Source organism: Panthera pardus, unplaced genomic scaffold, assembly GCF_024362965.1.
Source record: "Panthera pardus isolate Hobbes unplaced genomic scaffold, ASM2436296v1 HiC_scaffold_5, whole genome shotgun sequence".
In the NCBI taxonomy this organism is placed as follows: domain Eukaryota; kingdom Metazoa; phylum Chordata; class Mammalia; order Carnivora; family Felidae; genus Panthera; species Panthera pardus.
In genome coordinates this window covers 2,097,229-2,123,693 of record NW_026526980.1, presented here as the reverse complement: position 1 = coordinate 2,123,693, position 26,465 = coordinate 2,097,229, and the positions used below count along the sequence as shown (strand labels likewise).

At 42.7% G+C, this 26,465-nt stretch overlaps 1 protein-coding gene across 41 annotated transcripts in view; it reads right to left on the bottom strand.

Moving 5' to 3' along the window:
- The window catches only part of RBFOX1 (RNA binding fox-1 homolog 1), a 2,061,409-nt gene that overhangs the window by 29,532 nt on the left and 2,005,412 nt on the right, over positions 1 to 26,465 (bottom strand). For 21 of the 41 annotated variants that reach the window (XM_053894473.1, XM_053894467.1, XM_053894468.1 and 18 more), the window contains 2 exons: positions 18,644 to 18,683; positions 7,554 to 7,618 (listed from right to left, as the gene is read on the bottom strand). In XM_053894473.1, coding sequence (XP_053750448.1) covers positions 7,554 to 7,618; positions 18,644 to 18,683 — 105 coding nt within the window. Of the gene's footprint in view, positions 1 to 7,553; positions 7,619 to 12,411; positions 12,455 to 18,643; positions 18,684 to 26,465 lie in introns of all 41 variants that reach the window. The other 20 variants (XM_053894471.1, XM_019468815.2, XM_019468816.2 and 17 more) reach the window with 2 other exon arrangements.

Below are 26,465 nucleotides of genomic sequence, written 5' to 3'. Positions count from 1 at the left end.
TGTGTGTGTGTGTGTGTGTGTGTGTGTGTGTGTATGCATGCATGCATGTCTGTAAATTAACAATAGGAGAAACTAAGGAAGTCCATCAGTAACAGCTATATTTATTTTTAGCACCAAGAGCTTTGTGTCCATAAACACGAGTTTCAAAAATCATATTGATGCCACTATCAAGAGTATCTGTCCCCTCTGCTATATCAGAGCCATCTCAATTGTTACTAGATGAAATCACTGTCAATCTACACAGCAGGTGGGCAGAAAAAGTAATTTATCTTAGTTATCATAACTTTTGTTTTTTGGTGAAGGCCCAATAGGAACTATTTGATCCATAGGGAAATAAATTATTGCTGGTTTTGACAACATGAAATTTGACTCATGTGTTCATCATCAACTCATGTCTTAGTTACGACGATTTGAGGATGTAAACATGACTTGCCCTGACTTTGTTAACAATTGCGTAAGGAGGCAGAAACAGCCCAGGACCTGGACTAAAGGACTCTGGGTGTGAAGTCCAGTCTTTGGACATGGAGAATCTGCCTAGGATGAGCATACATGTTCTGCTTGATCTGGGACAGTCCGGTTGAAGCTTTCTGTCCCGGACTCATTCTTAATAACAGGACATTCCTTCTCTGTCTCAAGCGTCACATTCTGGACAGTCATTTCTGGGGTCACGCTAACTACATCGCTTCTCTCCTCAGGTTGTGTGTTCTAATGTTCTACACACTACCAGAAAGGCAGAGACGCTACCAAAAAAAGTAACTTCAAAATAGAAATAGAAAATCTACATGGTGAAAAGGAAAAAAAAAGTGTGACAGGGAAGATACTATACTTTCCTTACTTTAAGGAGCGCTGACATCTCAAAATCCAAACTTTGGATAACTGAGAAACTGAAGGGCTTAAATGGCCCTTCCCCTAAGTAAGTTTGTCTGTAACAAAAACAAAGCAAAACCCAACAAATGATTCCTGGAACTCACTGGAGTAAAAAGAATTAGATTTGCATATAATCCTACCTATTAAGTTTTAAAAGGCTTGTCTACACCATAACTTAGCCCAGTCGGTCTGGCCATTATCTTTCCTAAACACTTTCAATGACTCCAGAACCTGTTACGAAAATAACAGATTCAAACCCCTGAATTTTAGAGGTTTGGGTGGAGCGACATAACCTAGGTATTTTTGTTCTCCTCCTTCTTGTCATCCAGATTTACAACTCTTATGGGAACACAGGAAAGTAAAAAACAAGAACACTTTATATAGTGCCCTTTCTGTGCCGAGTATCTCACAGCCATTGTGTCAATACTTCCAAACCACCGTGTAAGGTGGAGTCAATACACCCATATGAGATGAAATGTCATCTGAAGAAATTACTTCTCAAGATTGTTCCAGTGAAATGCGACAGAGCCTAGTGATTAAGGGCACATTCTTTAGCTTCGGAGCTGAGCTGAAGAAAACTTGCCCGCTCTTCGAAGCCTTGCCTTCCCAATCTGTAAAATGGAAGGGCCACATCAATTTTACAGCATCCTTGGATGGCTCAATGGCATTGTATCTGGAAAGCACATAGCACAGCCCTGCACTGGTCAGGACTCCATACAGAGCCACTGTTACTGCTGCTATGCTCTTAAGTGTATTATCACAGTCAGAGAGGATTTGAATCCAAGTTTGCTAGCCTACCACCTCCAACTTCCAGAAGACTTAGTAAATAAGGCAAAGAATACAGTCCGCTATTTCCAACTAATGGACATATTAACGGGAGCACTGTCATATATATCGCCAGTTTTACTGAAGAAACATATTTTCGTCTGGTTTCTGTGCTTTGTAATGGGAAGCTCACAGACAACGTATGTTTCTTTCTAGTTACCCTAAAGCTGCCTAGAATAATTAGCTTCATTCACCCTCTCTCCTCCTGAGGGGGACCCTGACTTGCTGGAAAAAAAAAAAGAAACCAAATGAATCAGTTAAGAAAGTGCACTTTAAACCAAAAAGAAGAAAAAGAATATAAATAAAAATAAGAATATATTACATATTTATATATTGTTTCTCTCTCTCTCTCTCTCTCTCTCTCTCTCTCTCTATATATATATATATATATATATATATATATATATATATATATATATATTTCAGCTTGGTGTTCTAATTCAGAAAGCTGACTGTGCCTTTCTGGGCACTGGGATAGTAGGATGTAAATAAAGGCATTAGCGACTCATTTCTGTGACATTTCCATTACAAGTTGACAGAGCATCTTTTCTTGAATTGCAGAACCCTGGAGAGCTGATCAGGGCAAGTGGAAAAAAGCAGAAAAGAGAACTAAAATCAAGAACAGCTTCGACAAGGCAGGGTCAACAAAGGTACAGAGACAGAACTGCTGTTTGCTGCTCTGTTTTGACTCAACAGGTAAGAATCTAAATCCAAACCAGTTTGCTTCTGACCCTGGATCCCTGTCTCAGCTGGGGAGATGCCATGGGATAGACACACTCCTATCGCCATCAGTCTCCACGACCTGGGCCATCAGCTTTTTTTTTAATTCAACTGAGAACCACCCCTGGCATTAAGGTTTATAATGCACTAACTCTACTCTTCAACAGTGGTCTCAGAGGAAAAAAAAAATTGAAAATGTAAAAATCTAATAGGAAGGCTACTATAGAGCTGCCAGCATTTATTTTGCCAAGTAAAAACATTAAAAACAAAATTGCATAAAACAGAAAAAAAACAAAAAACAAAACAAAGCTACCATTTTCTGTTGTCATCGTTTTGTAAAAGATAAGCTCTCTGTATTGACATCTAAGAAGCATGGCTAATGCCTGACCGGTCCCAGGAGTGGCCTTCCTTCCTCACTCCCTCCCTCCTTCCCTCCTTTCTCCCTTCATTCCTCTTCCTTCCTCTCCTCCCTTCCCTCTCTTTCTTTTTCTTCCACTCGTCTGTTCTCTGTTCTCCTCTCTCATTTTTCTCTCTTCCATCGAACCACCTGTGTACCTATTTATCATCTAACTTCCCATCCATCCACCCATCCACCCACCCACGCATCCATCTATCCATCCACCCATGTATGTATGTATGTATGTATGTATGTATGTATCTATCTATCTATCTATCTATCTATCTCTATCACCCATATAAATTCAAACAGGGGTAGACCAACTTCTCCATGACCTCAAAGACATGCCTACTTATCCTTATTGACTTTTAAAAAAGAACTATTAATCTATTTCTCTCTCAAATAGAAACTTCTATTAATAGGTTACGACTATCACATTAAAAAAATGTTCTAGCATGTGGCTTATGACTGCCTGAATTTGACAAGTCCTGACCTCCTTATATTAAGATTTACCTGGATTCTCTCAGGAGTCTTTTGTGAGGGCCTAAGACACAGCTGTGTGTGTGTGTGTGTGTGTGTATATATATATATGTGTGTGTGTGTGTGTGTGTATACATATATATATTTCAAATGCAGAGGGCAAGATTACTGATTCTAGGGCATTTTAACTACTAAGCTACGAAATTGCCAATATTCCACCATTTTTTTGTCACACAAAATATTTTCAATGAAACTTTGAGGTCTCAAAAAACAAATGAACAAAAAAAGTAGAAAATAAAAGAAACAAAACCTTGTTGCATGTTGTCTCTATTGCTCATGCTAGGGGCACCTGTGCGGCTGGGGCTATAACTGTTATGTCCAAAGTGGCTGACTTTGGGGGATCTTCAAAGGAAACACATGTCTTACATGAAAGAAGAAATGGCCCTTGGTAACTATCAGTGCAACGGGATCATTATGAAATCTCCGAGCGAACCACTATGCATTACTTTCTTCTCTGGCTGATCAGACCCTTAGTTCCCTTCTGCACTAATGTGGGGGACGTTCTCATGCACTGGTTGTTAGGAGATGTTAGAATGTTTAGCAAGCAGGACAAGCAATGACAAATGTCTGCCTTTCTGGAGAGAGAACATTTTCATCAAAGCTATAGACACATCATACATACATCCCCAAATATTTGTGGCACAAGTCCCTGAATAGGGAATATCCCCTCCCGCCCCACTTTCTGGTTTGGCTGCTCACAGATGCATCAACAACCAAGTCATAAAACACAAAGAAACCAAGAGCCAATCCATAAAGAGAAGCCTACCCCCAGGCTTAATTCAAGCAAGCCATTCATCGAGCTAATGTGATGGTGGACCTGTCAAATCCAGAACGCATCACGGACACATCAGCAACACCAAGTGGCATGCAATGACCAGATGACCGTCGGCCCCACTGCCATGCTTTGATTGGTTCAAGCTCAGAAAACAATCCCCTTTGAGAGTTTGGACAGTTGGCTTTCCCTAAATCAAAGTGAGATTAAAAAGGAAGGTTTGGTGAAGGCAAGTGCTTACCAAAGGTTTTCTAAATGCCAAGGAAATACGTTTGCCTATTCCCATTAAATTCGTCAGTGAGACTATACAATTACCTAGTCCAGGCAGGTCTGTTTCTTTTGGGGAAATCTCTGCCCACACCAGATGGTCTTCATTCTGGAGGTCAGCAGTCAGAAATTCTCAGGGTGCTCCCAGATAATCAGCATGTGATCATGTAACCAAGAAGATGATGGGGCAGGGAGTTGCAAGGGACCCATCAAGGACCTTCTGGACAGTCCTGAGGTTACTGGGGTTCAACATTTTCCAAAGGTCCCTGAATCTTTAATTTGACGAGGGCTTAGTTTGTGCTGATAAAAGGCAAAATTCTACCAAGGGGGGACATCAAACTTCTTTCACTTTCCACATGCCTGAGGAGCAAATCTCATGATTACAAGTAAAGTTCGTTGCGGCTTCTCTTTTCACTTAGTTGACAGCCAGTGAGCATCACCAAAATGCTCTCAATTCCTACTGATTTTGCTTCCTATCCTGAAGGAGTTTCTTTGGGTTAAGAAGTTTTACTCTTTGTCATCCTGCCTGTCTTCCAGATGAGAGGAACTGAGAAATCTATCATGGCTGATACTGCACTGTGATCGTGTAAAAATAAATTATTACACAACTGCCCTGAGATAAATTCTAGAAACTTGGCATCTTCCATCTGGATTCAAAACCTATTCTGACAATTTCATATTTTCCCCAAACGTGTGTCTTCTATCAAAGGGAAGGGTCTTCCTTCTCTTTACCTACTTACTGAAAATATAAGGAAGTACCATCATGTCATAAATACATTTTGCAAATCGAACCAGAAATATCATTTTAAAGATTGTTTTCTGGCAATTTACCTATTCCTGCATTTACCTCAATGCAATAATCCCATCTGTGGCAACTGTCTTGCTTGCAATAAAGTTAAATAGGGCTAGCGATCAATTTCTACAGCAACCAAGAAGACCCAATGTATATGAACAGCATGAGGCCAATTACATGGACAAGAGTATAATTACATGGACAAGTTTACTTGGTTTCTTCCACTGAAACGATTCCTCTAAAGTGGGAATTGTAGGGCTACTCAAGATTTACCAATCCAAGAATGAGGGCAATTTTCGGTAGGACACGTTGCCAATGAGAAATATCAGTAATATTAAAAATAACAGATTTTATACACATATTTGCACAGGGTGACCCCCAATGCAACATCATTTTAACTTAATTTTCAAATGAATGCCAATAGAGATGGCCAGATTCTCAAGTAATTCTATCTAAGAACAGTATTAAATATTGTTTATTTTTCAAAAAGTGTCTAGGTTGGTCTTATTGAAGAAGGCAATTTAAAGTATATCTTTGTAATTAACCTTTTTCCAACCTGGGGGAAGATGCACTTATACTGAGAAGCAAGATAAAAATCCAAAGAAATAAATCCATGTAAGATTCTTATAATTATACAGCAGACTAAAGTTACTATGATTATAATTATATACAAAGTGGGTGTTTGAGAATTTAGCATCTAGAGATATTTTCATAAAAATAATTAAGGGTTGGAGATGAACCACATCACAATTGATACTTTGTGAATCTTCAGTGTGCAGAATTTAATAGCATTAAGACTTTTCATTTGTAGAATGAGTTCGAGGATTTCAAGATTAACATCATTTTATTAGCTTTATTGACCCTCTCTAGTTTCCTAATCCGGTGTCAAAGTGGATTGAAGATAGTAACGTACATAAAACGTATTTTGCATCTTAGCGAAAGATTACCGGGTAACTGGATAATTTATGCATTTAGAACTGTATCTTGATGTTGTGTGGATTTCTTAGAGGCTCCCTCCGGCCTTGGGAACTCGTTATGGCTGTTTATAAGAAAGTAGTAATGAAACCTGCACACAACCAGATAGCGATCTCCCTCCTTTCTTGCCAAAGAGCCATTTATTACAAGTGTAGGCATGGGGATTTCAAAGTGCAGCTTTTGGGGTTCAGGAGTTGATTTTGCTTTCTTCTACCTTGGAAGAAATCTGTAGCTACATTGAGCTCACAACACATCTTGTGAGAAATGGAATGGGGCCGCAGAAAAAGCACACCACAGCAAACCAAGAGAGGGACTAAGTCACAACAGGCCAGGGAGGAAGGAGAACCAGAGGCTGCCGACACTTCCCATTCAAGGGGTCAAGTACATTGCCTGCTTACCTGTCTGACCCAGCATGCCTCAGCCACACATGCAAATTGTTACCATTACTGTTTTATTCATGAGACATATTCTTAAATTAAAAGAGTCATTACCAAAAATAAGCACCCTCGATCACATTTGTGCATGCAGAGCTTCTGAACATTCACGTTTATGTCCTCAGAAAACAGAGCCAACGAGTTGCATTCAATATGGAAACGCACGCTTTGTTTTTTTTTTCAAGGCACCTACACAGGAATAGCTGTGGCTTGCCATTTCAGAAACCCAGTTATCTGCTAAGCCTGGGTAATGGGTCATCAAGCTCCCCTCCAGCCCCCACCCCCACCCCCACCATCCATTCTGACTTCTGCATTTCTTAAACCCACTCGGTCCCTTCCACTGCCAGTCTTTATATGTGGTGCACGTTACGAATAAATGTTGGCTTATCTTAGTAGGATCGGACACTGGGACTGCCAAAAAGAGTGAATCATCTTAGGAATGCCAGATACATCTCCCCCATTCCTTTGTTCTAGATTTAAAACATGCAGTGGAGGGAATGCTTTACTGGGTGTAAAACGTTGTAAAAAAGGGGGGGGGCACCAGGTGCTCGAAATTGAGGGAAACCTGTGTAGGATCATCTTCTTGGGGTTCTTCCTACGAGTTACATGAAACCGTGGCTGCTTGTTACGCAGAAGACTGTGGAAAGACTGTACAGGGACTGTATGTGTGTGCATGCAAGATGTGCTGTTACAGGAATGGAGAGATCTGGAAAGCAACTCTACTCGGACCAGACATAGCAATTCTGTGTTTCAAGCAGAGAGGGCAAGAGTTTAGGATGGTCTAGGCTTGACTGTTCATCGTCCCTCTACATGGCGCCGTTTCCCTTCACGGTGGGACCTGACTTTTTGGGCGCTGCCTCCCCAGAAGTCATGCATTTGCACCAAAACCAGACGAGAATCTCGTCTCCCGCCAGCTAAGTTCATTTCCAGGTAGTTGACAAGCAGAAGAAGGGAGACTCTTACCTGTCACTGTAGGCAGCGGCAGTGGCAGGGGTAGGCTGGGCGTAGCGGTATGCAGCGTAACCACCCTAAAACGCAAGGAGAAATCGGACTTAGGAATGCACAGGAGCCCAACACAGGGGCGCCCAACTGGGAGACCACACCAGAACAGCAGTTACCCACATCCACCAGTCTAACGTGGAGGTTAATGAAAGCTTAGTATCAGAGCGAAGAACAAAACACACTGGAGAGACAGGGGCTTGGATACAACCCCAGCTGGATGTTAAAGGTTAGCGATTGTGAGCATATCCCAGAGGAAGAACCCACCTACCCTTCTAAAGAGATGTACCTACATGGTTAATGGTGATCGTCTTGGGGTGGGGAGGATTACGGGGGATTCTTTAAACACTCTTTATACTTTGCTGAACTTTCCAGAGTTTCAAAAATGATTATGCTTTCCCTTTACTTATTAGCTACTAACTTAGGCTTCATTCAAACACTCCTTGATTACTTCCTTGAAAATCCAATGTAGGCTGAGCTAATGCCCTCCTGTGTTGCATTTGTATTTGTAAAAAAATAATGCTTTGATTGAAAGTTTATTAGTAATCGCTTGCATATGTAGCTGTTGAACCACTGAGGCAATTAAAGAAGACTGTGTGTAGCTTTCTAAGTGTTGCATAATTATTTTAAAAAATGGAATGGTGAACACTTCTTAAAAATTCTGTCTTTTCTGCTAAAGATATAACACTGGTTCAGATAGGGAATTTGTTTGGTGTGGAAAATATGATAAAGCTTTCCAATTTGTAAATAAAATCATTAAGAAAAGAACCTGAAAAAAATAATTAACATTTAGTTGCATGTACCAGCAAATGCAATTGTTCAATTAAGCAGAGGACAAGCAAATGGTCATATTCGAAAGGAATTGTGTTCAGTGGAGCATTGATTATCAAACTGTGAAAATAACTGAGCTTGCTTAGCAGACCACAGCAATACATCAACCACTGTCGAATGATCTCAGCACAATTAACAAACAGGATCCAGTCTCGACCGGTAACATTGGGACCACTAGGGTTCTAATTAGAATTCACAGTCCCATAATCCTCTGGGAAAACAGTTCTCACCCTCTCCATAAAGTGGCAGCTCTGAACAGACTGATGTGTTAGAGGACACTGAACAGCAAAGTCACTCATGTGTCAGAGGGGACCTAACAACAAAATCAGGAGTGGGGGGTCTGTTACATTTAGCTCCACGTATAGGAGACAGCTGAGTTGTAGGACAAGGAGATCAATGCTACAAAAAACATCTTTCAGAATGCAGACAAAGTGGTCTCAATAATTTATTTCTACCCTCTTCTAGCAACAGCTAACTTTCAGGATATATCTGCCACCTCTAATGTAGCAATTCAAAAATCTAGTCTGTCCTTAGAGAAACTTGTTCTTTGGATCAGCCCTGGAGAAGGCACACACATCCAAGACATCCTGACAGAGTCACCAATCATTTGGAGCCAGTATTACAAAAAAGAAAAGAAAAGAAGTCTCCCTTGAACAATAACATGGAAGCTACAAAAAAAAAAAACACCAGGTCTTATCCAGACACCACCTGGTGTTCCAAACACCACGTTCTCTAATTAGGAAACAGGGAAACTCATTAGATGTACTGAGGAGTTGTAAAACCAAAGCAGTTGTCACACCAGCACCAAGCTCAAGACAGAGAATGATGGGCTGAGGGGAAATTAGGTCACCAGATTTCTACAGTTGTTCTTTTTATCTGCTTGTCCATCTCCTTGGCTTTCATGATGTGTCCGGAAAGACACAGGTGTGCAGGTGTGTGTATTAAACAATGAGGTAGAGAGGGGCTGAAGATAGCTCTCTGATTGCTAGGAGGCACTAACTACCACCAGCTGAAAGGTTTGATGGAGACAAAGTGGTGGGTGGGTGGGTGTGTGTGTGTGTGTTTTCTCCCAGAATAAAAAGCAAAAGCCGTTGCAAAGGTATCTGCATCGAGGGCCATGTAAATCAGTCATGATTTGTGACTGTGAATTTGGTCCCAGCAAAGATTTCTAGCAACAGCCCCTTGCAAAAAACCCTCTGGGTTTGCACTCTGTATGTGTTCCCAACTTCTGTGATTGTTTCCACTGGTGAAAGTGGGCAGCAAGTTTGAGAAGTGGAGACAACAGCTGCAGTGGAAATAGCAGATGATGAAAATGAGCATCACTGACGGCCAGTCGGTATTCACTGTATGCACATAAAATGGATGTGTGTGCCATTGGGATCCTTGTGCACAACCGATGTGCTTGTCTATGAAGCTTTGGGAAGGGCCATCCACCCCACTGTTTTCACATGACTTGCCCATGTAAGGAGAGTAAGTGTGTGTTTTTATGCACGACAGGTACAAATGGTCAACACCTTGACATGTGTCTTTGTCATTCAGGAAGCTGCTTACTAGCATTCCCTATTTAAAAGTCAAGGTCACAGTGTGTTGAAGTCTGTGGAGTCAGTGGAGCCTCTGACCTTAAGCTGTGGTCTCCTTCCTGACCAGTAGGCCTGTTGGTGATGATGGCAATGCTCTACATCTGTGCCGTCCAGGACAGTAGTCCCTGGTCCTTGGTGACTATCGAACACCAGAAAAGTGGCTAGTGGAGCAAACTGAATTTTTACTGTGTTTGAGTTCATTTGAATTTACATGGAAAGGGCCACATGGGGCTGGTGGCTTCAGTGCTGGACAGTACAGGTCTATGAGATCCATCACATAGGTACTAAGTGGAAAAAGGAAAAGGATTAAGTGGCTTGATCCCACCACATCTCTCTATTGCATTGTTTTCCTTTGCTATTTTTCTTCTGTACAAAATCCGTATTAGGGGAATAACAGAGTTGTGTATTAACTCAGTGTATGTGTGCATACACTGTAAAATGATCAAAAAATACAAATTGCTTTAATTTGCCTTGCTAACAGGTGACTCTAATCAATTTTATTGCTCCATATTTTGCAGCTCGCTGAGCATAGCCAGAGCTCCTCCAAGGTTCTGTGCTAACATCTGAAAAAGGAGCGCTCATTTCCATTTGCTGGCACCAAAGGATGTTCATGTTGAAACCAGTCTTCCCGACTTTAGGACAAAAATGCATCCGTGACAGTGAGATTTTTCCCACCACCAAACCAAATGATAAGCACAACATAGTTCTGTACTCCCTACTCATAAAACATCCTTCTAAGCAAGCTATAAATGAGACCTTATACAAAATATAAATTTTAAATGGCCATTATGAATCCGCACTCCACCCCCCACCCCCATACCTCTGCTGCCACCACCAGATGTGGCCACAAAGACCCTGACTGCTGTTGTCTGAAACATTTCTTTTGCTAGCAGACGTCCTCTGGAGGTTGGGCACATTACTGATTAAGGACCTCTGATGGTGCTCCAACAAAGCATTTTCAAAACTGTGCTTCGTGGGATACTAGCTGGGGGTAGGAAAAGCAACCTTTCCCAAATAGGTCTGGGAAGTGCCAAGTTAAATTAAGAGGAAACTGGCTATTCCATTTGTGGAACTTCCTAAAACAATACTGCTGAGCACTGTAGACCCTCAGTGCATCTGAGTCATTCAACAAAGGAAATCACATTTTTGACCTTAAAGCATACTTTTGGACAAAGATGTTCTAATGTCCTAATGGTGAATGACTTAGGAAGAGAGGCAAAATGTTTGTGTACTGCAGGGGACATAGGGTAGAAAGGGTTGTCTCGTGTGTGTGTGTGTGTGTGTGTGTGTGTGTGTGTCCCTTCAGTTTCACCATATAAAGTAGCAGTGGGCTTGATCCCAGACAGAAACCCCCTAGCTTCTGAGAATACCCAAGGATCTCACTTTGTGCTAACCACAAATATACCAGTATACACATATGTATCTCAATATGTGATTTACTGAAACTACATTTATAAAAACATTTGCAAAATGAAACACTTCAATAATCACTCCCTAATTTATCTGCATCATACATTCAGCAGTTTTTGAAGTGTGGCAATGAAAGTCAGTTTTCTCAAAATGTAAAAATAAAAGTTGATCTTGGGAATTTAAATTATTTTGTTCTCTCCTAGATCCAAGTACCCCTTTTTCATACAGATTTCTCATTAAAACTTGATGAATTCTCATGGTTAAAAAAAAAAAAGAATGCACTTTCTTAATGGACTTAATACAGAACAAAAAAAAAATGAGAATTGTATGTTACAGGGAAATCCATGTAATAAAACTCCCACTGATCATCCTTAGCTTTACATTCTTCTTTCATTTTATTTGACAGTTTTAATGTTGGTTATAGGCCATATTGGGAGACTCGGCCAGCTACACTCCAATGGATGTGTTGGCTCTTTTTTCTTCCTACAAATTGGTTCATTTGGGGGTTGCTTCAGCAGTGAGTAATAGGGTTGAAAGCTATAGCAATAGGTGTGAAATAAATTTATAAGAAGCTACAGTGAAACGAGGGAAAGTTATGTTAGCTGTACAGACCCTCAATGCTGGATGAATTTTTCTTTTAACCATTCCAGTTGACTCCAGGAACCTACTACAAAATTATCCAGACAACTGATGACAATGAAACATTGCAATTCTTTTCACTGAACTTATATTAATTGAGTGTAGATACATTTTAAGCCAGGAAATTTATAGCCAAGTCAGACCTCCACTCGGATACACTCATGATCCAGCAAACAAGGGAAATCTTAGGATATGCATCTCTATTCTGGAAGCATTCACATCGAAACTGGAAAATTCAGTTAAGTCTTTCCTCCTTCTATGTTAGAGAACATCTCCCCTCCCCAGAATTGTCTTGTTAGTAGGATTTCACAGCAAACCCACAATCATAGTGATGAGTTTTTCCACCAGTCGGGATTTCATACCTGCAGCAATTTATTGCCATACACAGGCTCTTGATACACTACTCTATAAGGAAACAGAAATGTAATGTTTTCAATGCAAAAATGAAATAAATAAAAGAAAATGCATAAGTCAGACAGAAATTCCAGAGCAATTCATTTACAAGTTTGCTTCTCTTACTTCCCTAAGATCTGAGATTGACCCATCAAACCCAAAGAAGAAGCAGGTTTTAGTTTGCCAATCTCTGTAACCCAAGGTAACGAGAAGGTGGAGGTGGGGATCAAACCATACTGATTATATCTGTGTTATAACCTGTGTTTATTTTTAAAGAAGAGAAAAGGATACTTTCATGGCTTCTTATCTTTGTAAGCATATTGCAACAGTTCAAATGAACTATTTCAAATTTCTCTTGTTATCTCACGATTAGAATTTTCTGGAATACCTGAGGATTTAGCTTTGATGCCTAATGATCGAGACAGTTAAGATGACAGTACAGAGCAACCCTAACTGTATCAATCCTTTTTTAAAAATCAATATCAGGGGCGCCTGGGTGGCGCAGTCGGTTAAGCGTCCGACTTCAGCCAGGTCACGATCTCGCGGTCCGTGAGTTCGAGCCCCGCGTCAGGCTCTGGGCTGATGGCTCGGAGCCTGGAGCCTGTTTCCGATTCTGTGTCTCCCTCTCTCTCTGCCCCTCCCCCGTTCATGCTCTGTCTCTCTCTGTCCCAAAAATAAATAAAAAACGTTGAAAAAAAAAATTAAAAAAAAAAATCAATATCAAATAACAGAGAGCACAACTGAATTTTGTGAATTAATGAATCACACTGAAGCTACCAAAGCTACTTTAAATCTACATGACCAACAAAACGATGTGTGTGAATGTGTCTAGACAAGCTGATTATATATATAATATATATATATATATATATATGTTTATATATGTATTTTTTATATACATATAAAACCCCTTTGACAGAGTGGGATGTGATTTTTGGATGTGAGAGTTTTTTGTGGGTGAACCTAATCTTTCTTGTGAGTGGTTCCAATTTAAAGTGAAATTCTGGGGGATGCTTGGGTGGCTCAGCCGGTTGGGTGTCCAACTCTTGATTTTAGGCTCGGGTCATTATCCCAGGGGCATGAGATCGACCCTACATCAGGCTCTGTGCTGGGCACAGAGTGTGCTTGAGATTCTCTCTCCCTCTCCCTCCATACCTCCCCTGCTTGCAGTCTCTCTCTCAAATAAATAAAAAAGTGAAATTGTCCAGTTCCACGGAAGACACTGAGGTGACAGAATATTGTAAGAGATTTAGGGACCTGCCTCATAAAGGTATGTGTGTGTATATATCTTAACCTTTCCTTAAGTTTCCTCTTTAGTCAATCTAGGCCTGTGGACCTATGCATGTCAACGCTCTACGGAAGAGCCTAGAGCTGGGAAGCCCAATCACGTGGGCTCAGACTCCAGTGTGAATGAATGTTTCTGGACAAATCATTTCATCTCTTTTTGGGGGCGGGGGTGGGGGGGAGTTTCCTCCTCTAAAAACAAAAGTGGAGGTAATGGGTATTGTGATTCCTCCCTTCCAGGGCTGAGGAGAGGAGGTAAAGGCAGGAGGGGCTGAGCATCTTTCTTGTCTCCTGTAGCAAATGCTTAACTTCTTGGTGGGTGGTTGCCCCCAGGGTGACTGACCTGCCTCATCATGCCCACCAGACTCTGCAGCTGGCTTCCACAGCAAGCAGGGTCCCAGGAATAAAGACTAGGGCTTTATTTGGATAAGCTCTGCATTCCAGCTCTCTGTGTTTACATCAGGGAAATTAAGACACCTCTTTAAGATCCATGGATGGCAGAATGACATCATTTCAGAAATAATTGTCTTCAGCCATGGTTTCAGCTAGGAACTTGTAACAGAATTTAAGAATAACGTAAGCGTGCAGTGGCATCTCGAGACGTATCTGCTAGGCAGCCTCATGGCCACATGGACTGCTGCAAAGCTTAGGGCTTTCTTATAAAAAGGGAGCGTGGTTAAGATTTCTATCATATATCACTGTTTCTCTCTTTTTCTCTCTGCCCTCCCAACTTGTCTTCTCTTCCCTTTTTCCCATTTCTCCTCAGTCTCGCCCTACTTTCCACTGAGTTAGTACATTCTTCTTAAACAGCTCTATTATAAACATACTTATTAACATTTTCAATAGTTATCATTTGATCAAATGCCCTCGGATAGCTCCCTGAGCCAGTGAAGGCACATGTCTGGCTAAATGCAGTTGAGCCACACTTACTGTCAGCCCCGTGGCCAATTCTGGTCTTGTGAGATCCACAGCTTTGCCCCTAAACAGGATGGATCGCTTTGTAGGTCCAGGGGACTTGGCCCTTCTATGTCAACTTTCCAACAGGTTGTCAAGATCCCATGGGGCACTTCTACTAACTTATTTGTTTTCTTTAACCTGACTCACTTTTTCATGAAAAAAAAAAAAAAAATCAGTGTGCAGTGCTAAGCGGTAACAGTGAACTTACAGATTTGATATGCTAGTTATGTAAGCTAAATTCCTATCTTTTGGAATAAAAGTCTGTGTGTGTGTGTGTGTGTGTGTGTGTGGCGCGTCATGTCCTTGGGTGGAAGGGACCCAGGTAATGACCTTTTATGCCATCCTTCCTGACCTGAAAACCGGCTACATCCTCTCTGATGAGTGGCCTTCCACACTGGGCATGAGCATGTGCCCTGTGGCCAGAGTCCATGCTTCTACTGCAGGGCTGGGGCCCTGAATAGGATGCTGTTCCTGTGCCCTCAGCCCAAATGAGCTTCCCAGGCTATGGCCTTAGCTTTTGGCTCAGAGCACCCCACAACAAATCGAACTGTTCCTGCCATTTTAGGGCATTTGTGACCACTGCTCCTTCTCTCCCCAATCCTCTTTGAAAAGCTGAAGCAGGAGTGGCTCATTCTAGACTGGAGGCAATGGCTTGCCCATTGTAGGGGTCCTTCAGGTGTTTTCTATCCTCTGTGCTCCGGTGGGACTGAGAAAAGTCCAAGGGCTCCCCCATCAGGTGGGAGGGATAGAAAGAGCACGACAGAGGGAAGGGGCGGAGAAAGCAGGTGCAGAGAAAAGACTGGTCTGCTGGCTGTGTTATGATAGCTGCTGGGCTACTGCCAAAGTGTCAGGGTGGACAGCAATGGGTAGGAACTGGTGGGTGGCCCTGCCTGCACCGTCCTTAGAAGTAACTTAAGCTAGAAGCTTATGACTCCACCCAGCAAAATTAAGAATAAACAGAATGTTTAAACCTATAAGAGGCGACCCACGTATCTAACACATGTCCCCAGGACCTCCCAGGATTGCCCCAACCCTATTTATTGTGCACTGTTTGAATGAGATTGAAGGAGCAAGCCGGAAGCTTCCTTTACCTACAAGAGAACCTCGCATGCGTTTCTATGAACCGTGTTAATCATAATTTCTTTAAGAAATGGAGCACTGGGAACATTTCTAGCCATCAGGGCATACTGTTACCTCAAGGAAGGCAGGGGTGGCAGCTTGAAAAAGCACATTCGAGACTGTCATATACTTCTAGCCAAAATGAATCCTGCTCCATAGACTTTAAGAGTGCAGGAAATATTCTTATTCCTTGGTTTCCTTAATCCATGTAAGGCCATCAACGAGCCATTGTTTTGCTGCAACAGGTGGTCTAGTTTGTCACTGTGCCTACGGACATGCACCACCTGGCAGCAAGAGTCTGAACTTGCCATCTTACACAGAGCAGAATACTCAGGAAGGTCTGCAAGATCTGAGCTACCCTCTTGGAAAGAGGACAGAAACACGTGCTGGGTAAAACAAGGCTCGGAGTTCCTATTTCAGTAAGTTTTTCTGTCCCCTGATTGCCTATTTGGAACTACCCTCTGAAAACTCGTATTGTTATATAATATGAACAGTGGGAAAAGGAGATAATTTTTTTTTTTTTTTTTTTTTTTTTTTTTTTTTGGCTAGACAAAGAGTTTTCTAAATACTGACACAAGGAAGTGATGTGTTGAAGAAACAGTGTCCCCTCACATAATCCCTTCATGTGGGGGCACCCAGCCACCTGCAGGGGCTGCAGCACTAGGCCCGGCAGGCTTTGCCCAGATATGATGAATTCGTGGGAAACAAAGCCTCTAAAGGCACTCAAAGCACAAAGGGACTTTTTTGTAGATTTCCTCCCTGAACAGACTATATCTTGCTGCCTTAGTCTGGGAGCTGGCACATTTGCTCCCTTCTGAGTGTCTCTGGTCCCTCCTTTTACTTTGTTCTCATGGATTCTCATTCGTAGTCTCCATTGCCAACAGACACAGACACCTCTGCCTGCTACTCTCACTAGCACGTTCTTTCCCAGTGTCTGGGAACCTACATGCCCTGCCTTCAGGTGGCTCCTCCTTCCTGCCTTTCACACATCTCGGAGACAAGGGAAAGACACCCATTGGAAATATCCATAGGACAGAACAAATTAATAATTCAATAAACTGCTGTCATTTTGCAAATGAGGAAACTGAGGCACGGCGAGGCGGACACTCAATAAATGACAGCTAATACGATATCAGTGTTGTCAGTTAGGCTTACTAACACGTTCTTTTCCCCCACTGGTGGGTGTTGACGGGGATATTGTATTTCTTTTTTCTTTTCTTTTTTTTTTTTTTGGTGGATTATATTTTTTGTTATTTCCATCCCTTCTCTTCTCCCCATTTCCCAAATTAAAAAAAAAAAAAAAGGCCTAAACTTAGGTATACTCTATCCAGAGGCTACACTGGGGAAGGATGAAGACTGATGTTGGGTTTGTTGGGTTTCTAAGGATGTGAGTGGGCTCCAAGCTGCTTCTCTATGTATAATGGTATGAATTTAAATTTTTTTTTATAGAGGATATTTGAAGGCATGGATTAAGCTACATTAAAAAAAGAAATTGGGTGTTCATTGGGTATATGTTGTTTGTTCATTTTATTATGAAAAAAACTAACCCACAGATTATAATAAATGTACTTGATACAATGATAGCAGAACTCAACTCCATGCATCATTGATGGAGATTAATACTATGTCTCAAAATCGTAATTATTTGAAATTCAAAAGGAAGAAAATTAAATAACTAGTGTCTTTCCCATTTTCTAGTAAATGATATCAATTTGGTCAGAAGTAAGCTTTTATTTGTCTTTGTTATCTAGTCTATAAGCCAACAGATATGATTCCAGTGAACTTACTTGAGGTCACTTGTAATTAAAAAAACAGTATATGATTTTAAAAATCCACCCCCAATCCTGCCCATGTATTTTAAATTGTGTTTATTCCAAGTTATTTTCCTAACATTGCAGCTAATATCATAATGTGAAGAATAACTACCTTTAGATCCATTTAGGTTAAGTTTAACTATGGTCCCCATAATGAGAAACATCCCACTCTTTTCTAAAAGTGAAAAGCTTAATAAAGTGGTACCATTTAATAAACAATTCTAAATTTAACAGACAATTCTGAGTCAGGTAATGGTTTTGGGGAAATGGGAGGAATAAGGAAGAAAATAAGGGTTTAGTGGTCAAGTTGGCATACATTTTCTTAGAGATGTTTCTTGCTAAAATCATCCAGAGGGAGCAGAGGATTTTTTCTAGAGCTATTACTGTGAACAATTAAGTGTATTTATAAGAAAACATCAAAAAAATTGGGGCACCTGGGTGGCTCAGTCGGTTAAGTGTCTGATTCTTGGTTTCGGCTCAGGTCATGATCTCATGGCTCATGTCAAGCCCCACATCGGGCTCCACACTGACGGGCTGACAGCATGGGATTCTCTCTCTCCTCTCTCTGCCCTTTCTCTCCCTCTCTCTCTCTCTCTCTCCCCCTCCACCTCCAAATAAATAAATAAATATTAAAAACAGAGACCATCAAGAAATTAGCCATGAAAATATCTTTTAACCCTCTACAGCTGGTAATGACAGCTGCTATGGTAAATATTATACTGCAAACACACAGACCATACTGAAAACTTTAAAGAGAATTCTTTTGGGGGTGGGGAGTCTTTAGTCTGACATGAGAGAAATGCCATCACTTTTAGGGGGGTGTTTGCACATATTCTGAAGTGAACCAAGGAGGTAGTTCTACCCATTCATCAGCCGTGATGGCTGTCATGAGCTGGAGGGGTTCTGCCCTGCGGATAAGCCCCCCGATGCTTGCCTACAGACCAGGAAGAGGAAACTTGCAGCAAACTTGTAAACAGAATGACTCCGGGAGGAAACAGGGATGGCATGCACATTAATGAATACTTACATAAATGTCTGCACCATAAAATCCATCCTGGTAAACAACACTGCAAGGGTGCACACACAAAGAAAAACATCCATATTAGTGCATTTCCCCATGCAGACACACCAACCCCTGCACTGGCGAAGTTAGTCTGGTCACAAGATCCAAAACACAGGAACCGAGGAGTGTTTTCACACTGGTTAAGGAGGTTGGAGACAACAGCTGTCCATCAGCCTGAGAAAATTAGGCTGCGGTTCGGCATTGGCCCGGAATTGGGACGTGGTGGCATGCTGGGTACCAGACTTCCCACTCTTTCAGGAGGAGGTGCAGAAATGCAAGGAGAATTTTGGGTTATTATAAGTGGCCTGGACAGATAGGAGGGCCAGAGTTTGCATTTAATCACACCACACAGCTTCCCCAAGGAAAAAGAAAGAAAAACACACACTGTTGTATTACCAGTATGGGTTGTGCCTGAAGGATGTGAGGAGAGCCAAACAACCCAAATGATTCCAGAAATGTTCCTCTGTGCTCTTTCACACTCTAGTATTATATTTGGTAATTCCATGTGCCACTCTTTCATGGTAAATGTAGGAAAACATCTCAGATTTTGTGTGTGTGAGACTATGTGTGTATGTGTGCATGCAAGACTATGCGTGTTTGTATATATGTATGTGCTCTATGCGCATGCATGTGTGTGAATGTGTGTGTGTGTGATACTGTGCACATGTCAATGCACGTGTGTGTGTATGTGTATACCACGCCCATGTGTGTATGGGTGTTTGTGAGCACAGGTGGATGTATATAGTGGATAACGTGTTTAGTAGTGTGTGTTTGCATATCTGGGGATGTACGTGTGCTCTTACCTAGACACGTATGCACATACATGCTCCTGTATGCACATTTACATAAATTATACCCAGACTAAGCAGGCCCGGCATTATGACTGAATAAGCCTGGCCTCACAGTGGCTCTGTTATCCCCATCCATACAGTCATTCCAGAGACAAGGGACTTCACAGGAGGGAGAAAATATCCTGGATTTCTCCAGAAGTTTCTTGGTATACCTCGAGCGAGACAGCCAGGAAGAGAAGCTTACAGCATGTGATCATGGGAAACTGAGTTACAATTCCTAAGCATTACAGTGGGTTTAATGAGGATCGCGTGTAGCCTGCACACCTCACAGGCTTTTGGGAGGATCACAGGACACATTGACTACAGAAGCGTGTGTTTCCAAATGCGTGTTTTCCACAGGACGGTAGCTGTTATTAATAACCTTCCCTGAGATCTCCCCGTGGAGTTCAGAGATGATTTATGATTCTGGCAAAGGACCAGCGAGCCCCACCGTCGAATGGAGGAGGATTCTAACGGAAACACAACTTTGATTACCAAAGGGTTCCAGCAGGTTTCAGGAGAAGCAGCGGACCCACATGTAAGCCGAGCATATCAAGCCAAAGGGAGGCACTTAAAACACACACACACACACACACACACACGGCTGTGACACTGGTGTGCTGGAGAGCACTGGAGAGTGCTTCTCAGAGCTTTTCAGACTTGACTGGCTAGACCCCAAGTACCATTATCCTTAAAGACATGACAGGGACTTCACACACTAAGGAGGTTGGTAGGAATCGCATTCGGCTTGTTTCGTTTTGATCCGAGGGGGCCGCAGGCATGAGAGCACCTATCAGGCCCCGTAAACCCTAACCCAAGACACTGAGGTATGCAGCATCCTGAGCTAGGCTTCCAGCATTTCCAACATGAAAAGAGAGCGTCAGTTGGGGGTCAGAAGGCAGGGCCAGCCTCTGTCAACAGGATTTGAAACAGATCTGAGGATACGGAGGAGGGTAACAAATACTGAGTCTGGGCCCCGAACCTCAGAGGTGAACCATGTAGCCACAGCAAAACAGCTACCGCTCCCACCCCATTCTTTTAGGCCCTTGTAACTCTGCACGTGCTATTGTTTGTGCTGGGAATGCCTTTCTTCCCAGTATCCTCCTCCACAGGCAGATAACCATTCAAGAGCCAAGTTAGATGGGAACCACACGGGCATCGGGTCACAGCCTCATCAATCAGCGGCGGTGAGCCCTTGGACTCCCCACTCAAACTATCGGAGCTTCGCATACTGGTCTGTAAAATGGGGAAACAGGCTGGTAAGGGCTCCCCTCGAGGGAGGATTCAGTGAGGTGCTGTGAGCAAAGTGATGATCAATGGGCTTGACATCACAGCACAGAGAGACATCTGGGTGTCAACAAAATATTAATATTTTAACCACATGTGAATGTCTATTGAAATATGGGGAGTAACGCCTCTGTCTACATATTTGTAGAGGGGGACCCAGTCTGTGCCTGCTCCCCTGTGGATAATGGAGAGCCGAGCCCGCCCTACACTTTGGTGGTGTTCCCATGCACACCCGGTGTGGACCCGGAATGACTGAGCCTAGGCCCTGGCTGCGAGAGTGGCCCCTTCTTTCACCAGGTTGGGTTCTGGTGCCTCGCGGCCAGTTGCAGGCCTCCGCGTCACGTCTGTTTGCACCAACTCCCGGAAGTGAGGGAAGAACAGGCCGCTGATGTTTGCCTTTGTTAAATGGGGTATACTCAGTGCCGTGCGTGCCCTCCACAAGGGGCATGGAAAATTACTTTGGGACTCTGCCATCCCACATTTCTGAGACAGAGAACCAGAGACAAAATGGGATCTGGCATCTCCATTTCGACAAGCTCAAACAAACCACATGAGGAATACCGTTTTTCTGCTACTGACATGCTTTCTCTGCTCCAACGGCCATGCTAAGGCACAGACAGGCGAGAGTGTGTCCATCACTACAGCTGCCCCTGGGGGGCTTCCAGGGAGGGGGCCGGGGGGTCACAAAGCCATGTGCATAAACGCACAGACATGTAAAGTTGCAGTGCTGGTAGGTGCTGAGAGGGAACAGTGGTGCTCTCAAAGTGTGACAGGAGTGGGGCTGGGCAACAGGGGTGAGGGGATCTGAGCAAATGCCTCAGAGATCGCAAAGCCTTAGCCAGGTAAAGAGGGAGGGAGGGCAGGCCAAGCAAAGGGAACAGACTGCAGAGTTCAGAGGCCTGGCAGACGGGGTGGGGCTTCACTGAGAAAGGGCGTCAGGAATTCTCGCTGCTGTTATAAACCACACCGCACAGGGAGGCCTCCATTTCACTGACTGCCACACATGCATGTTTTGGAGGGAATGATGGAAGGGTGAAGGATCTATTTTCATGATCCGTCTAAATACAAAGAACCGTTATGGCTGTCTTCGGTGGTATGAAAGGAAGCCAATTCACGGGCTCCCAGTTTCACCAAAATGCCGTTTCCCTCCCTAAGCTACTACTGGTGACAGCACAGGCATAAACAACCCTAGTCTTCACATTTAGAGAAGGACTGCCACCGGTCAGTCCCTGGTCTAAGCATCCTGGGCTCAGTATCCCATTTAACCCTCATACTACCCCTGCGAGTTGGAGAATGCTATTCTCACCCTCAGATATAAAGGAAGCTACACTGGAGAGGGTAGGTGTTGACTGAGCCGGGAGTCTAGTCCAGGGAGCTCTGGCTTTGCAGCCCGCTTTCAGCTATTGGGGCAGACCGTGGTCCAACTTCAGCACAAGTGCAGGGTCACCTGAGGGCTTGTTCAAACACAGATGGCTGGGCCCCATGCCCAGCCCAGAGGTTCTGACTCAATAGATTTGGATGGGGGTCTAAGAATTCCAATTTCCAACAAGTACCAGGTGATTGCTGCTGCTGCTGCTGCCCAAGGACTAACAGGCTCATTGCTCCTTGCAACACTGCCCTCCCTGTGTTCTTTTTCTTTACATTTGCGACGGCACGGAGGGTCAGCCTCCTCACCCCTATTCCAAACAGGAGGCAGCTAAAGGAAAGCTCTTACACATTCTCATGCTGGTTTCCAGGAATGTGTCCAGACACTTTTTCAAGCCCCATGGAACAGGTGCACTTAAAATATAAGACATGTAGGGAAAGGAGAGCTGGAGCTGATCTAGTATGCAGCTATAGATAAATTAGCCACGGCCCCGTTGCAAGAGAAGGGGGTTGCTGTAATGCAATGAACCCGTGTGGTCCAATTTTAATGCAAAGGCAGTCTGTCTAGCCATGCAAAGGTAATTGTATTCCTTGTCAATCACTTTGGGCCTGCAATATGCTTTTGCAAGAGCATTGCAAATGCACATCTCATTTTCTTAGAAAGGTAATAACAGTAGTTAAATATTTGGTTGAATGCAAGCAGGGAATGATTGCACTATAACAAATTAGTTTACTTAAAAAAAAAAAAAAAAAAAAAGGAAAGAAAGTATAGGATGCCCAAACTATCCAATCTGTTTGTGTAATGTAATAAATCACCACCACAAACATATTCCTGAAGGAGAGGTTATTTAAAACTGCTCTACCTTAGTGCCCCTTCCAACTGGAAAATAAATTAAAATTTTAATGCGTTTAAATCTAGCTGTTTTTGAAGACATATCATATGGGTCCATAAACTCTCTGGCATTTGTATAGAATTGTGTATGTGCATGGATATATGGAGGTGTACACCAACATCTTCCTAGGGAAAACACATTTTTAACTGGATTACTAAAGGCATCTGTGACATTCCACTCCCCTCTACCTGAAAAATTTAAGAACCCCTGATTTAAGGTTTGCCTATATATACATTCAATTCAGAAGCCCCCCCCCCTTTTTTTTTAATGTTACAGGTTGCACTTTAAACGTGGCTGGAAGTTTGAACAAGAATTTACACCAGAACCAAACACACAAACAAAAAGCTAGAGAGAATTCCGGAAACTATTCTGATGATGGGTGATGATGACTTTAGTTCCTAGTGTTTCTATTAAATGAGAAACATTCTCAACAACAGAGAATACAGTCTCAGGATTAGACATTTAGAAATTAAAACCAGAAAGCACGGTTGGTTTCTAGTCAGTGAGGCACATATGCATAGTCCCGGGGTCTGGTGTCAGAGGTACTTTTAGAACCTGACCTGAAACTGTTCTGTGTGCGAGTTTCATTCTTGCACTGGCCAGCTTTAAGAAGTTTTCTTTCTCCTGGGATATTACCATATCTTTCCTATATACAAAGTAGCACAGAGTCCCCTCAAACCACTTCTCAATGTAACTTTGAGAAGTTGTACATAGGCGTGTCATAGCTAATTTCCTGCGAAAGTATAGAACGTCTTCTTCAAAGATACCCCGAGAACCAAAACCAAAGCCCTATAGCAGACGCTGGAGGTTTGGCTTAGAATAATAACTTTCAAGATATTCTTTGAAGCTCCATTAGAGTGCCTACTGTGTCCCCATACCATACAATGTGCATGGTGCACAGTAGGCACTTGGCAAGTAGCTGCTTAATAGTTAATTAGCTAATTAATTAAGAACAAGAATTCAGCTAGGCCAGTCTCGGGGGGTTCCTTTGGGAGGGCATTGGGGCTTAGCTGCCGTCTTCTAGTACGAGATGTTGTACTGAATCTGGCGGGTGTGTCTCGAATCCCTTTACCTACCACCTCCGGCACCTCCACCCACGGATCATCAGTCTGCAAGATTCCTTGGATGGCAATTACCCAATGTGCAACTTCTCCCAAATGTGAATCACAGGAAGACAGACTGGACATTGAGGCTTCTCAATCGAAATGGACTCCAGGATCAAGGGCAAGGAGAAATATGGAAGACCCGGCCCATTGAGTGCTCTCGGAAACCATTCACTAATGGATACTTTATTTATGATATACGTAGTCTACACACCATTGACGCGCCACTGTCTAGAGCCAACTCTGTGGCATGTGGGGAATACAGGTGCCTCCCAGGAAGGGGTCACACACTAGGTTTCTAACTCATCACCCATCCTCACTCAGTTAACGTTGGTAATCAATAGTGAGTTGGTTGGCTCGGTCTAGATTTTCTACTCATTCCTATGATCCATCCAGGGTCCAAAGAGAACCCCCTCCTCTAGGGAAAATGATCACATATTAATGTCCCAAGAAATTCCTTTTTAGCTATGTGAGAAAGAAGAGAATAGGGCCTCTCCATCACCTGTGCTCTTTACTTGCTGGGAGGAACTTCAGAAAATATCAGGATGTGGAGGAGAAAACGAAATCAATAAAAGGAAGTGGATGGACGAGAAGGCATCCTTGGTGAATCCTCCTATGTGACTATCTTGATGTTGGGTACCTCCAAGGGTCACCTAAGACTCCACAAAAGTAGCCATGGGGGTTATGTGGGATTTTTTTTTTTCACTATCTTGGGAAAACAATATGGAAGCCATACATGGACATAGGATAAATGACACACTTTTTATTGGGATTTCAGTGACAGGGTATATTCATATTGCATACTTCATGAAGAAGAGAGGTGTAGGTTGGCAGTTAGATAAATCTTTGACAGGTAACAAATGGAAAATAGTAACAAATGCAGCTTGCTAGATGACGTTGTAGAAAAGATGTGGATCACTGGGTGCGAGGGAGACTCATGGAATGAGATCTCAACGTGGCAATTTAGGAAATGGTTGGACTTAAGTGCATCCCACATTTCTTCTTTTCCTGAAAGCCTTCTCTAAAAACTGAGCTAAGGGGCCTTCCTTGGTGCTCACACAACACCACACCTTATCACTTATCACATTTATTGAAATTGTTAGCTTATATGGTGCTGCTGCCCTTAACAGGAAGAAACTCCTCCAAAGGGGCAAGACAGAAAGAGATGTTAAGCTAAAATGCACTGGAGTAAAGACATTAGTCAAATCTAGAAATCTTCCCCCAAAGGACTTCGGAGACAAACAGCTACAAATCCACACTATCTCCTGGACCCCCTGAATCCTGATAATGTCACTTCCTGGAAACAGGAACCTCTTCCAACCTCTCTGCTATTTGCTTCCACTCAAGCCCAGGGCTCTCACTACTCCAGCCAGGATCTGCTCTGTGCTGCCCCCCACTCTTCTCTCCAAAAGGAGCTGCCTCTGTGCAATTTCCTGCAGCCTAAGCCAACAAGCAAAGGGAAAGGGAAACCTTCACTTAAGATGCTGGACTCACACTTTTTCATTTGGGGCCAGCGCACTCCAGGCACTTTCTAATACAGCAAAAACACCCTGGCTGAATTTCCTATTCTCCACCAACACTTTGCTCTCATAGAACCTGCAGACATGGGCACGCGGACCCCAGCCTTTTCTCCTCTTCCTCTTCCTCCTCTTCCCCCCCTCTCACCTCCTCCTGTCCTGAGAATTTCATCTTACTACTTAGAGCGGTTTCAGGATTCCACTCAGAATATTACCAGCAAAGAGGCACAATGTACTATTATAACCAAAATGATTAGGCATATTGCTGGAATATTAAAGTTAAGTCACGTCTAAAGCAGTCACAAACACAGTGCTTCACCATTTGGAGGTGCCCATGTGTCTCCCTGGTGAATGTGGCATTAGTTATGCACAGTTATCCCCAGCAAAGAACAAGTTCATTCTAAGTTAGAGAATTTCGATTTTACAGCAGGTGTGTTATTTTGAGATTTTTATAAATAGTTCATGTGAGGATAAGCCGTATAATTTTACTTTTTTTTCCTGTTCAGTATAGTAGTGAGATACTGAGGGTACATGTACCAAAAAGCTACAATTACCGTCTACTAAGATAAGATAATAATTTTCAGACAAACTAATGTGGTATAAACATGCAATTTTGTGTTTATGGTTTATGAATCTTGCTTTAGTAATTACATGAGCCTACAGGGTAACTTGGTGGGGGATTTTTCCCTTCCTAACAACTTACTGTGTGACCTTGGGAATAACATGTATTTATTTCTGCATTTCTGGATCTATAAAACGGGCTCAACACTGTGGGGCTGGAGATAATGATT